The 12,045-nt window shown below is 45.0% G+C and overlaps 1 protein-coding gene across 1 annotated transcript; it reads right to left on the bottom strand.

The window, feature by feature from the left end:
- Positions 1-10,403: 10,403 nt before the first annotated feature.
- On the bottom strand, positions 10,404-11,336 carry LOC134434107 (olfactory receptor 14I1-like). Its single transcript, XM_063182801.1, has one exon. The coding sequence runs from the start codon at positions 11,334-11,336 to the stop codon at positions 10,404-10,406; it is 933 nt and encodes a 310-aa protein (XP_063038871.1).
- Between the last annotated feature and the right edge of the window lie 709 nt (positions 11,337-12,045).

The following is a 12,045-nucleotide window of genomic DNA, read 5'->3' as shown; positions in this document are numbered from 1 at the left end:
ATTCCTTTATGTATTCCTTTATTTATTCCTTTATGTATTCCTTTATTTATTCCTTTATTTATTCCTTTTCCAGTACACTCCTGGAGTGTAGAACCTTCTCGGTAGATACACCCCGTTTCTTTCTTCCCAATGGATTTTCAGTGTTAAATTTATTATTTTCAAATATGATTATTAATATTATAATATATTATATATTAATATCATACTATATAATATATAATACATAATATATAGTACCATATATATTATATATAATATGTTATATAATATAATATAATATAATATAATATAATATAATATAATATAATATAATATAATATAATATAGATTTTATATTGATTATAATTATTTTATATGTAATATGATATGAAAATATAATATTATTATGAAAATATTATTATAAAGAAATATTATTTTAAGAAATTAATATTACTTATTGTTTAATAATTAATATTTTAAAATAATATTAGTTTTTTATAAAAATTTAACATAAATTAAAATGATATTATTAATTATTTAATAAATAATAATATTTACTTATCCAATAAATAAATAATAAATAATACTTCCAGTATTTATTGGGTTCTCTAGCGACCTACCCAGCTACTGGATATTTTATTTTTAAATATCTCTTACAGGATATTTCTCCTTCTCGGGTTTTATAAATTTATACATTTTATACATTTTCCCTTTCCTAGATATACACTACTCTTCTCCAATTATTTTTAACTTTAATTCCTACCATTCTTTTCCTCTTTGTCCAATAGTTGGTACCTTTTTTTTTGTTTGTGTCCATTTTAAGATTTCTATTGGTCTTAAGCTGATCCCTTCCCAAGGCCAGACTTTGGCCATTTGTGTATTTCCACAGATCCAGCAATTAGTTAAATGTAACTCTTTCCTGATCTTTTCCACTAAATCTATGAACAAGTTTATCCCAGGAGATGTTTCTAGGTCTTCTTTCTCATTTACTGATGTTGTTACTTCTTTCTCTTTTATTAAGTCTGCTGTGCCTTTTTGATTGGACTTACGTTCAAAGCAAAGCCAAGCATCTCCTATAGGACACTCCCCAGGCTGTCCTTGCTGGTAAGTGGCTGTATTTTGTGAAATCCAATAAGTCTTCCCTTCCCCTAGACAGGTTGCTAACAGAGAGAGGTTGACACAGTTTAAGTTTAAATTTGTATGTACTCGTATTAAAGATCTGGTTTCTTCCCCTCTGTAAAGGGGGTAGTAACATTTAGCACATGGGCTCTTCTGACTTCCCAGCGTGATGTTAACCAGTAAGATCACTAAGAGCATTCCCAGGAGTCTGGTATGAGGCATTCCCCTAAACTCTACAACTACTGAGCTGCACCCAGTGATTGGAGTGGCTGTTTTTAGGCAGACTGTAGACTCACCCAGCCTTGCCTCCTGGTTATGCATTTCTCCTACAGAAGAGCTCGTTGGTTTTAGTACAGAGTTTTTATTCTCTCAGTGTCAACACATTTGACTTTTCTTTACTAATTTATTTTTGCCCTGATGGATGTTTTATAGGAGATTGATTTGTACACTAAGATTGGAGTTAACTGGGATATTTAAACTTTTTCACACAAAAACATGACCTAAAAACCTTGAACTCAATGGTCAGATGACTTTAAGAATTATCGGTATCCAAAATGATAGAAAAAATACTCCAAACAAATAACGAGTTATTTACTCTTATGCCTAATCCTATAAAATCACAATATACGCTGAAACAAACAAAGGCTCCAACACAAACTAAAACCTGTACATTCATTAATAAACACTAACTAATAATAAATGCAACAGAAAAGTATCTACTTGTCAAACTCAAAAGTAAAATATAAATAACATTAACTGCAATTTTTAACAGTTCCTAACAAGTTTTGTTTATTTAAACAGTTCTTAACAAGTTTTTGACTATTAACACTCTCTAATAGTCTTTAGGTCTCCTCTGGAGGGTTAGCTTTAGGATGTCTCCGTGACTGGTCACAATCCATTCATTAGAAGACTTAGTAGGGGATGTGGTTGGTTTGGACTCTTCAGTGGGAGGTGGTGCAGGTCCTTTAGTCTGGGTTATATGTGTCTACCCCTTCTCTTGGGTCTGTATGGCTGTATTGGTGGTGAGTAGGACCTAAAAAGGGCCTTCAAACTTAGAGGTTAAAGGTGCAGAGTTCCATGATTTAACTAACACCCAGTCCCCTGGATTGATGTTATGTCCCTTAGTGTCTAAGGGAGAGGTTTGAGGGAGAAAGCCCTTTTTCCTAAGATCTTCTAACATATTTCCTGTAGCCTTTAGATATTTTTGGGTGGCTGTCTCTCCTTCTGGATAAATTCCTATGCTCTATGAGGTTATCAAGAAGGGGAGTCTAACCATCATTTCATAAGGTGAGACTCTTATACCTGTTCGAGGCCTTGTTCTAATTTGTAACAGTGCTAAGGGTAGACATTTAAGCCGATTCATCTGGGTTTCTGTAACTAATTTAGTTAACGTGTTTTTGATGGTTTTATTCATTCTTTCTACTCTTCTGGAGCTCTGGGGATGCCAATGGGTTGTGCAACCTCCATTTCATTCCCAGGGCTTCAACAACTTGTTTTAAGTCTTGGGCAGCAAAATGTGGACCTCGGTCAGAATCGACATTATTTATCAACCCATATTGGGGAATGATGTTTTCTAGAATTGCTTTTGTGGCTGCTTGGGCTGTCTCTGTTTTGGTCAGGAATGCCTCTACCCAATGGGTGAGGTGATCCACGGTCACTAATAAGTGTCTGTGTCCCTGGACAGGGGACATTTCTGTGATGTCTACCTGCACGCTTTGGAACGGCCGCAAGGCCAACTCTCTTCCCCCAGATCAGACAGTACTCTTCTCATTAATTTCTGATTGATTTTTTGGCAAGTTAAACATCCCTTGGTAACTGCCTTTGCTATGGTACGTACTCCTATGCACATTTGATCCCTTGGAAAGGGGTCACATAATCCTTGTATTCCCCAATGGGTCAACTCATATAATTCTGTCATCACCTTTCGGGCTAGAGCTTTATTTAAAATTTGCCATCCATCAGGGGTCCACCATTCTCCATTTTCTTTTTGCTGTCCTCTCATCTTTTCTAACTCTCTTAATTCTTTCTCGTCAAAGATGGGTCTTTCCTCTTTTCTTTCTCTACTAGTTGTTCCCTCTATCTTAAGAATTTTAATTGGTCTACCTTGGTCCAAGGCTACTTCTTTTGCTACTTGATCAGCTAAATGATTTCCCTTTATTTCAAGGGTGTCCCCTTTGTGATGACCTTCTATGTGACCTTTGGCTATCTCTATTGGTTTCCTTAGGAACTCTAGTACTAATTTTCTTATCTCTTAATGTATTAAATTTTTGCCTTTAGAATTTAGGTACCCCTGTTCTTCCCATATTTTTCCAAATGTATGGACAATTCTGAATGTGTACTGGGAGTCAGTATAGATTGCTCCTTTATCTTTTTCTAGTAAATCTAGCTGCCTCTTCAGGGCATAGATTTCACAGCACTGGGCAGATCAATTTGAGGGTAGCTTTCCCATTTCCTCAACTTGCATGTTCTGCCCATTTATGATTGAACACCCTGAGACCTGTTTACTGGCTACCATTTGTGATGATCCACCTGTAAATAAAATTCTCCCATATGGGAAGGGCTCATCTTCTAAATCTTCTCTCACTTTAGTCTGCATTTCAATAATTTCCAAACAATCACGATCCAGGTCTGTTTACAGCTCTCCCATGAGGAACTGGGCTGGATTTAAACATTTTGAAGTGACTAATTCGAGGCCCTTGGTACTTATTAAGATTATTGGAAAAAAAGGCTCCCAATATTACCAGTTAGATTGTGCCTGGGCCAGTCTGACCCTCGCTGCTGGGCCAAAGGCAGCAACTGCGGTGTATCACCCCAGAGATACCTTGGCTTGCTGGTGGTTGCAGCTGGGCACTGAACAAGTCCAGGCTTGTAAGGAACCCGGTTTACCTCAGGAGGATAGCTTCAGGCGATGGTGAAGAGAAAAAGGAGATGGATTCTGCTGGAGGGTTTAATGTCCAGAGGTTTATTCCATGGTTACAGAGGTCTGAACGTGAGCAACTGCTCCAACAGAATAGGGACCGCATGGTCTCATGACCTTTTTAAGCTCAGGGATAGGGGGAGGGGAGGTACAGGTGAGCCACCAACCAGGTGAGAGGGGCAGGGTCTCAGGGGAAGATGACACCCAGACAGGCCAATGACCCCTGGGCCTGAGTGGCATCCTTTGAACTTGACCAACCACACGACGCCTTGCTGGAATGTTAAGTCTGATTGACAGGACTCACTCAGCATGGGGGTAAGAGGGAAGGGAGAGAGTATAGGCACACCTGGGAAAGTGACCTGGAAGGCCAAAATGGGACAATACAGCACACCACAACATAAGATGACTTCATGGTTTAGTATTTGGGCGTCGGTTAGCCACTGAGGGGCTTGTGACTTAAAACATCTTTCACATTGTGTGGGGTATGAACCTGGATCTTCCCCTTTCAGGTTAGTTTCTGTGTGTCTTCTGTTGGGGTGGCTGTTGCCTCTATCACGTGCACACAGGCTGGCCACCCTCTGGCTACTGGATCTGGTAACTTGGAGAGAGATGCGACCGCTTCCTGCATCCTCCCCAATCCCGTGTAAGGACTCTGCAAGCTATCCCCTCTTCCACGTTTACCAATAGGTCAAAGTTCTTTATAAGGTCTGGTAGGCTCAGTACAGGGGCAGAAGACAATTTAGTTTTCTGATTCCGAAGCTGTTCCTCGTCATTTGAGGTCCAGGTTGCAGGCTCTGAGTCTATCAATTTGTCATATGGAAATTTAACACTTTTAGTATACTGATCAAGCCATAATCTGCAATACCCAAATAAACCTAGTAATTTTCTAACATCTCTTTTGGTCTTTGGGGCAGGGATGGACGGAATTCCCAAAATTCTCTTGGGGCTTGACCTTTTATACCCTTGGCCCATTATATGTCCTAGATATGTTACTTCTTGTTCCACAAATTGCAGTTTCTTTTGTGATACTTTTAGGCCTTTTTTCCCCTAAGAAATTTAGATGCTAGTATGTTAGAACTTCTAACTTTGTCTTGTTCTCACCCAGATACTAGTAAATCATCAATATATTGTAAAATAGGCACCCCATTCTCAGGTTTAAAGTGTTCTAAGACTTCTTCTAAAGCTTGCCAAAGAGGTTGGGGGTTCTTTAAACCCCTAGGGAAGATGTGTCCACCTTCGTTGCTGTTTTCTTTTCTTTTAAATGTCTTCCCATTCAAAGGCAAACCAGTTCTGGCACTCTTCAGCCAGGGGACATGCCCAGAAGTCATCCTTTAAATCCATGACAGAGACCCATGCATGCTCCTCAGGTACTTGGCTTCAAACGATGTATACGGGTTTTGTACTACCGGATGCCTCGCAACCGTTCTTTTATTAACTTCTCTTGAATCTTGTAGTAATTGATACCTTCCATCAGCTTTTCTCAACGCTAGTATGGGAGTATTATGTGGAGACATGCATGGTGCTTGAATCCTTCCTTTAATAGCTGGTCAGTTACTGGGGCTGGTCCTTTCTTTCCCTCTGGGGAAATTGGATACCGCCTTACCCAAATGGGGGAGATGTCTTTCTGCAGCTCTACTTCTACTGGTGAACTATTCAAACAACCAATTTTCCCTCCTCTGCTCACACATTTGGGTTGATTTCATCTATGTCTCCCTTTGTTAAGACCAATTATTTGTACTACCATTTTTCCTTCTTTTGGCATTACTCCAGTTCTCAATTTGATTTGTAAATCATGTCCTAATAAATTACAACCTAACTTGGGGATGTAAATGAACTTAGCTCAACACTCTCTTGAATTTCATCTAATTTCTACATCTTCTATAATCTGGGCCTCAAATGGTTCTCCTTTGGCCCCTCATTCTTTGCAGACATTTTTACCAACTGTGATTCCTGTTGGTATTTTAGTCACACATGACTTGTCTGCTCTGGTATCAACTAAAAATTCAAATTCATCATTCTGGGGACCAATCTCGAAATTTACAAAGGGCTCTTCTAGATGATACATTAAATTCTCCAGGGCATAGAACCTATTCCGCATACTTCTCATCTCTTCTTAAGTTTTTCTCTAGAGTTTCTTGCTCCCAGGCTATGGCTTCATCTAATTGGAGTTTCTTACAATTTCTCTTTAGGTGTCCTTTCTCTCCACAGTAATAACAATATTTGTCACTGAGTAGAGACCTTGCCCCTTTTGGTCCAATAAAACCTTTGTCTCTTCTAAGTGGTTCTACTGGCGTGTATTTCTACTGGCTCCCACACTTTCACTGGCCATGGCTTCCATAATTTAATTTTTATTTTTTGTCTTTTCTTCTTCTCTTCCTATATATACTGTTATGGCTTCTCACAGCAGTTCATTAATACTTTTTTCTTGCCAGTCCTCTATTCTTTCTAACTTTCATCTGATATCTTGCCAGGATGTAGTGACAAATTGTACCTTGAGAAGGACTTGGCCTGTCGGAACCCAGGACACACCTCTGGGTGCCCTGGAGGACATGTGCCCCTGGCAGGGGGCTGGGGATCCCTGGCAGGGGGCTGGGGAGTCCTGGCAGGAAGCCAAAGACGCCTGGGATTTTGATCTTAACCCATGGAGCAAATTACCACCCTTGTATGAAGAATTACAAGTCACAAAATTTAAGTAGAATGATAATGAATCTGTCACATGGTATAAAATGGTATTTTGGGGATTTTTATATAGAGGTCTAGGAGGCAAGATGGAGGGACTTGGGGGTTGTCCTATTCTTCTTCCTTCTTCTTCTTAGTCTCCATGTTCTTGGTGGTGGTGGCATTTTAGGATTGGTTTAGAGTAGAAGTAGACTGTCTAACATAGGTGATAGGTATTGGGAAATGATGATAAATAAAGTACACGTAGTTCATAGTATAAAATGTAGACACCAGCCCTGGGATGGGGAGTGTGCCTCTGTCTGACCTGCTAAAAGCATCTCGGCAGGCCAGAGAAAAAATGTTATAGATAAGAAACAATAAACAACCTTGGAAACCAGAGCCAAAGAATTCAGACTCCTTCTTGGAAACATCAGGCTGAGAAAAAAGGATTCTTGGGGTCATCCCCGACTGCAGGGAACCCAAGATTGGCCTTCTGGGCTGTCTGGGTCAACATTAGAGTAAATCTGGAAGTTTTGCTTTAGCCTATTAAGCCATGGTGCTGGGGTCTCATCTTTTTCCTGGGTGCCATCAAACGCTAACCTGGTATTACTCCCTCTAGGGACTGATTGTTTTATCCCTCTGGTCATCAGGGACCTGTAATCTCTCATGTTCCTTCTCCCCTCTTCTTGATTAGAGTCCCAGCTAGGCTCCACTAAAAGCATTTCTTTTGTCACCTGGGGGCCTGGGTTGGTTGTCTTGCTCCCAAATTTTCATTCCTGCAGTTCTTATTAATTGAGTCTTTTCTGGGGAAAATAGGATGTTAAAGGTGGAGTTCAATTCTCCCCATGTATAAATATTGGGGGCTAAAAATGGATTATTTGATTTACTATTCCTACTGGCCAATCTCACTGGCCACCCTGCACATGGGAACTTCTCTGAGGGGGAACAATTTTTCCACTTTACCCACTTTGGACCAGGTGTTACAACATCAGCTGTGGAGGCTGACTGGGTAACTTCACTCTTGGGCATGAGATTCTGAGATGTTGTTTGGCTTCTCATTTGTGCTGGGGGAGGCAGAGCAGGAACTTGCTGGTGAATTGGGGTGCATGAAATGGTTGAGGTAAGGGAACAGTAGTGAAGGGTAAAGAGAGTGAGCAGAGGGTTGAGGGGAAGGTGGTGGAGGTATAACTGGGTTAGGAGGTGGTAAAGGAATGACGGCTGGGAGAGGAGAAGGAACTGCGTCCACAGCAAGAGGAATTGGAGGAAGGATTTGAGGTACTGCAAGGGTAGGAGGAAGTAAGTGGTCAAGGGGATCCCAGTTTTTGTCAGCCTTCTCAGCCTCTTCTTCTTCTTTTACCTTACTAGATTGCTTTCCCTCTTTTACTTTATAGACTCTTGTATTTTTCTCGTGTGAGGTGTACCTTAGGCAACAGGTGACGTTCTGTACGTGATGGGCCTTTTGCAGGAACTTGGGGAAAAAAAAGAAGGTGCATCACCTTTGGACAGAGAGGCAGGTAACTCAGGAAATGTGTAAGGATGTTGTTAGGTCATGCAGAAAGAAAGTTAGAGAGGTGAAAGCTTAAGGCTTAACCAGGCCATTTCTGTGAAGGATAATAAAAATGTTTCTATAAATACATTAATAGCAAAAGGAGGTACAAGGCCAATATCCATTCATTATTAGGGGACATATGGTTTACAAATATGAGGGAAAGGCTGAGGTACCTAACCGCTTCCTTGTCTTAATTTTCAAAAATCAGACAGGTTGTCCTCAGGAAAAGAGTTCTCCTGAGCATGTGGATGGGCACAGGGAGCAGAACAGCCCCCTGTATTTCAGGAGGAAGCAGCTGGGGACCTGCTGAGTCACTCAGATGCTCACAGGTGTCTCTGGGAGCAGATGGGATCCATCCCAGGGGGATGAGGGAGCTGTGGATGAGCTCCCCAAGCTGCTCTCCACCATTCACCATCAGTTCTGGCTCAGCAGGGAGGTTCCAGAGCACTGGAGGTGCCAATGTGAGCCCATCCCCAAGAAGGGCTGGAAGGAGGAGCTGGGGAACTCCAGGCCTGTCAGCCTGACCTGGGTGCCCGGCAAGGTTATGGAACAGATCACTTTGAGTGCCATCACAGGGCACCCACAGGATGGCCGAGGGGTCAGAGCCAGCCAGCGTGGATTTCAATGTCTGCACTGATGATCTGCATGAGGGGACTGAGTCCAGCATCAGCAAATTTGCAGATGACACCAAGCTGGGTGTGAGAGTTGATCTACTGGAGCATAGGAGGGCTATGCAAAGAGCCCTGGACAGGCTGGATCCAGGGCCCAAATCGAACACAGTGAGGTTGAACAAGACCAAGTGCTGACTCCTGCACTTTGGCCACAACAACCCTTGCAGTGCTACAGGCTGGGACAGAGTGGCTGGACAGCAGCCAGGCAGAAAGGGACCTGCAGGGACTGATGGACAGCAGGCTGGACATGAGGCAGCAGTGTGCCCAGGTGGGCAAGAAGGCCAATGGCTCCTGGCCTGGATCAGGAATGGTGTGGCCAGCAGGAGCAGGGCAGGGATTCTTCCCCTGTGCTGGGCACTGGTTGGGCAGCACCTCAAGGGCTGTGTCCAGTTCTGGGCCCACTGGAGTGGGCAATGGGAAGAAATTTGTAGCAGGAAGAATAAAGAAAACAAGGATGAAGCCAAGGAAATGCTCAGGGAAGTTTGGGGGTGGCTTCCAGGCAGCCCTGGCTCTGAGCAACCGCGTCTGCAGTGGGACAGGAACCTCCCAGGGCCTCATGGCATTTGTGCTCCCTCAGGCTCATGTCCCCACACCAACAGCATGGGGGTGCTCCTGCCTCCTGCATGCAATGCAAACAGGGGCTGCTGAGCCAGTGCTGCCGTGTCTGTGCCTGCAAGGATGGGGCACCTGTGTGAGCTGGAGGAGAGGCCAGGGCTGCAGAGGGGGATTGTTGTTGGCAGCTCCATCAGGATGCTCTGGGACGCTGCCCTGGGCTGTCCAGTGCACTGAGGATGGATCAGCCCCTGCTCTGCTGCTCCTTCCCGTCTACCCCAGGGCCCTTGCAGAGCCCCAGCCATGCTGTTTGCCCCCAGCCTGCCCACGGCCAGCCTGGGGCTGCTCACGGGGGTTTTCTGTGCTGAGCATTGGCCTGGCCGTGTTCTTGAGAGAGCCTGGGCAAGGAGCCTGGAGCCTCCAGGCCCTGGGCTGAGGCGTCAGCGCTGCCCCAGCCGTGCCCATGGCCTGTCCCTGCTGCAGCCCCGGCACTGCCACCCCCAGGACTGTGCCCGGCCCTGAGAGCACTCAGGCCCTGCAGCAACACCAGGGCCACCAGGGCAGCAGGGCAGGGCCACGGCAGCAGGACTGGCAACACCAAGTGCTGCTGCTGCTGGGCACAGATGCTGGGCCAGCATTGATCTACCCCAGCTCTGCACAGAGACATTGCTGCTGCAGCTCCAGAGAAGGCAGCAAGAGGGGCACCTCTGGTGAAAACTCTGCTGGGAGATCCTTCATTTCCTTTAAAGTCACCCAGAGCGCGGCCCATCATTGACACAGTCTGGGGCTACAGGGAATTTGGATAGAAACACAATGAGAAATGGTACAAGGAATGACATTTCTTTGTGGACAATATGAAAAAAAGTGAAACAAAGAAACACATCGTCCAAAATTAAACAAACAAGTAGTATGAAAGATGACTTTTATTGCAAATGATTGACAAGAATTTTACAGCCGTTTATTGTTTCTGGAACCATCCAGTCATCAGTCTCCACACTGCAGCCTTGAGCTCCTGGTTCCTCAGGCTGTAGATGAGGGGGTTCAGGGCTGGAGGCACCACTGAGTACAGAACTGACAGGGCCAGATCCAGGGATGGGAAGGACATGGAGGAGGGCTTCAGGTGAGCAAACACAGCAGTTCTGAGGAACAGAGAGACCACGGCCAGGTGAGGGAGGCAGGTGGAAAAGGCTTTGTGCCGTCCATGCTCAGAGGGGATCCTCATCACAGCCCTGAAAACCTGCACATAGGAGAAAACAATGAACGCAAAACAGCAAAGTGCTAAACAGGAACTAACTGCAATGTGCACAAGTTCCCTGTAGTTTGAACGTGAGCAGGAGAGCTTGAGGATCTGTGGGATTTCACAGAAGAACTGGCCCAGGACATTGCCATGGCACAGGGGCAAAGAAAATGTATTGGCTGTGTGGATGAGAGCAGTGAGAAGGGCACTGGCCCAGGCAGCTGCTGCCATGTGGGCACAAGCTCTGCTGCCCAGGAGGGTCCCATAGTGCAGGGGTTTGCAGATGGACACGTAGCGGTCATAGCACATGACGGTCAGAAGGTAAAAATCTGCTGAAATGAAAAACATAAAGAAAAAGACTTGGGAAGCACATCCTTTGTAGGAGATGTCCCTGGTGTCCCAGAGGGAATTGTGCATGGCTTTGGGGACAGTGGTGCAGATGGATCCCAGGTCGCTGAGGGCCAGGTTGAGCAGGAAGAAGAACATGGGCGTGTGCAGGTGGTGGCCGCAGGCTACGGCGCTGATGATGAGGCCGTTGCCCAGGAGGGCAGTCAGGGAGATGCCCAGCAAGAGGCAGAAGTGCAGGAGCTGCAGCTGCCACGTGTCTGCCAGTGCCAGCAGGAGGAAGTGGCTGATGGAGCTGCTGTTGGACATTTGCTGAGGCTGCACATGGGGAACTGTTCATGGAGAAAGGACAGTGAAAAGTCAGGAGAGGCTGCCTGGAGCCACACCTGGGCCATTCCCTGCAGACTGTCCCACTGGGACTCACCCACCCTTGTTCCTGCTCTGGGAAATCCTTCACCCAGGTCCCTGCCTGAGCTCCAGTTGTGCTGGCTGCGTGTGCCAGGAGCAGCCAGGTCTGTGTGAGGGGCCTTTCAAGGAGCCATCCCTGTCCCTCTGCCCTGGGTTTGTGGCCATGTGGCAGAGGGGCAAGGCTGGATATTCAGGATTTGTCCGGGAAATCACTCCTAATGCTGAGAGGCTTGGTAGCATCTGCACTCCCAGTTCTAATGGAAATAGATGGCAGAAGTTGGTTTTAGGAATTGTTTTCCTATATACACATCATTCCTGGGTCTCTGAGGTCAGAAATCCCCAGCATTTCTGCTGCACTCAGAGTTTGCCACTGAGAGATATGAGAGGCAAAGATTCCCTGTGGCTCAGGGAAGGTGAGGGGATGGATGGGGCTTGTTCCCAGCTGCTCTGGCTTTGCACCTTTGGCTGCAATCAGAGCACAATCACACTCTCGGGTCAGCCTGGGATAAACGAGACCCTGCCCAGAGCAGAGGGATCCCGGAATGTCTCACCCTCTCTAAAGGTCTCTGAGCAAGCTCTCAGCACCCCCTTCTGCCAAGGACACTCACAG

The sequence above is a fragment of the Melospiza melodia genome, unplaced genomic scaffold (assembly GCF_035770615.1).
Source record: "Melospiza melodia melodia isolate bMelMel2 unplaced genomic scaffold, bMelMel2.pri scaffold_32, whole genome shotgun sequence".
NCBI classification, from domain to species: domain Eukaryota; kingdom Metazoa; phylum Chordata; class Aves; order Passeriformes; family Passerellidae; genus Melospiza; species Melospiza melodia.
Note: the sequence above shows the minus strand (reverse complement) of the source record. Positions and strands in the feature narration are given on the sequence as shown.

What these genes read in the sequence shown, in the direction of transcription:
- LOC134434107 (XM_063182801.1), bottom strand. Translation starts at nt 11,336, where the DNA reads ATGTCCAACAGCAGCTCCATCAGCCACTTCCTCCTGCTGGCACTGGCA.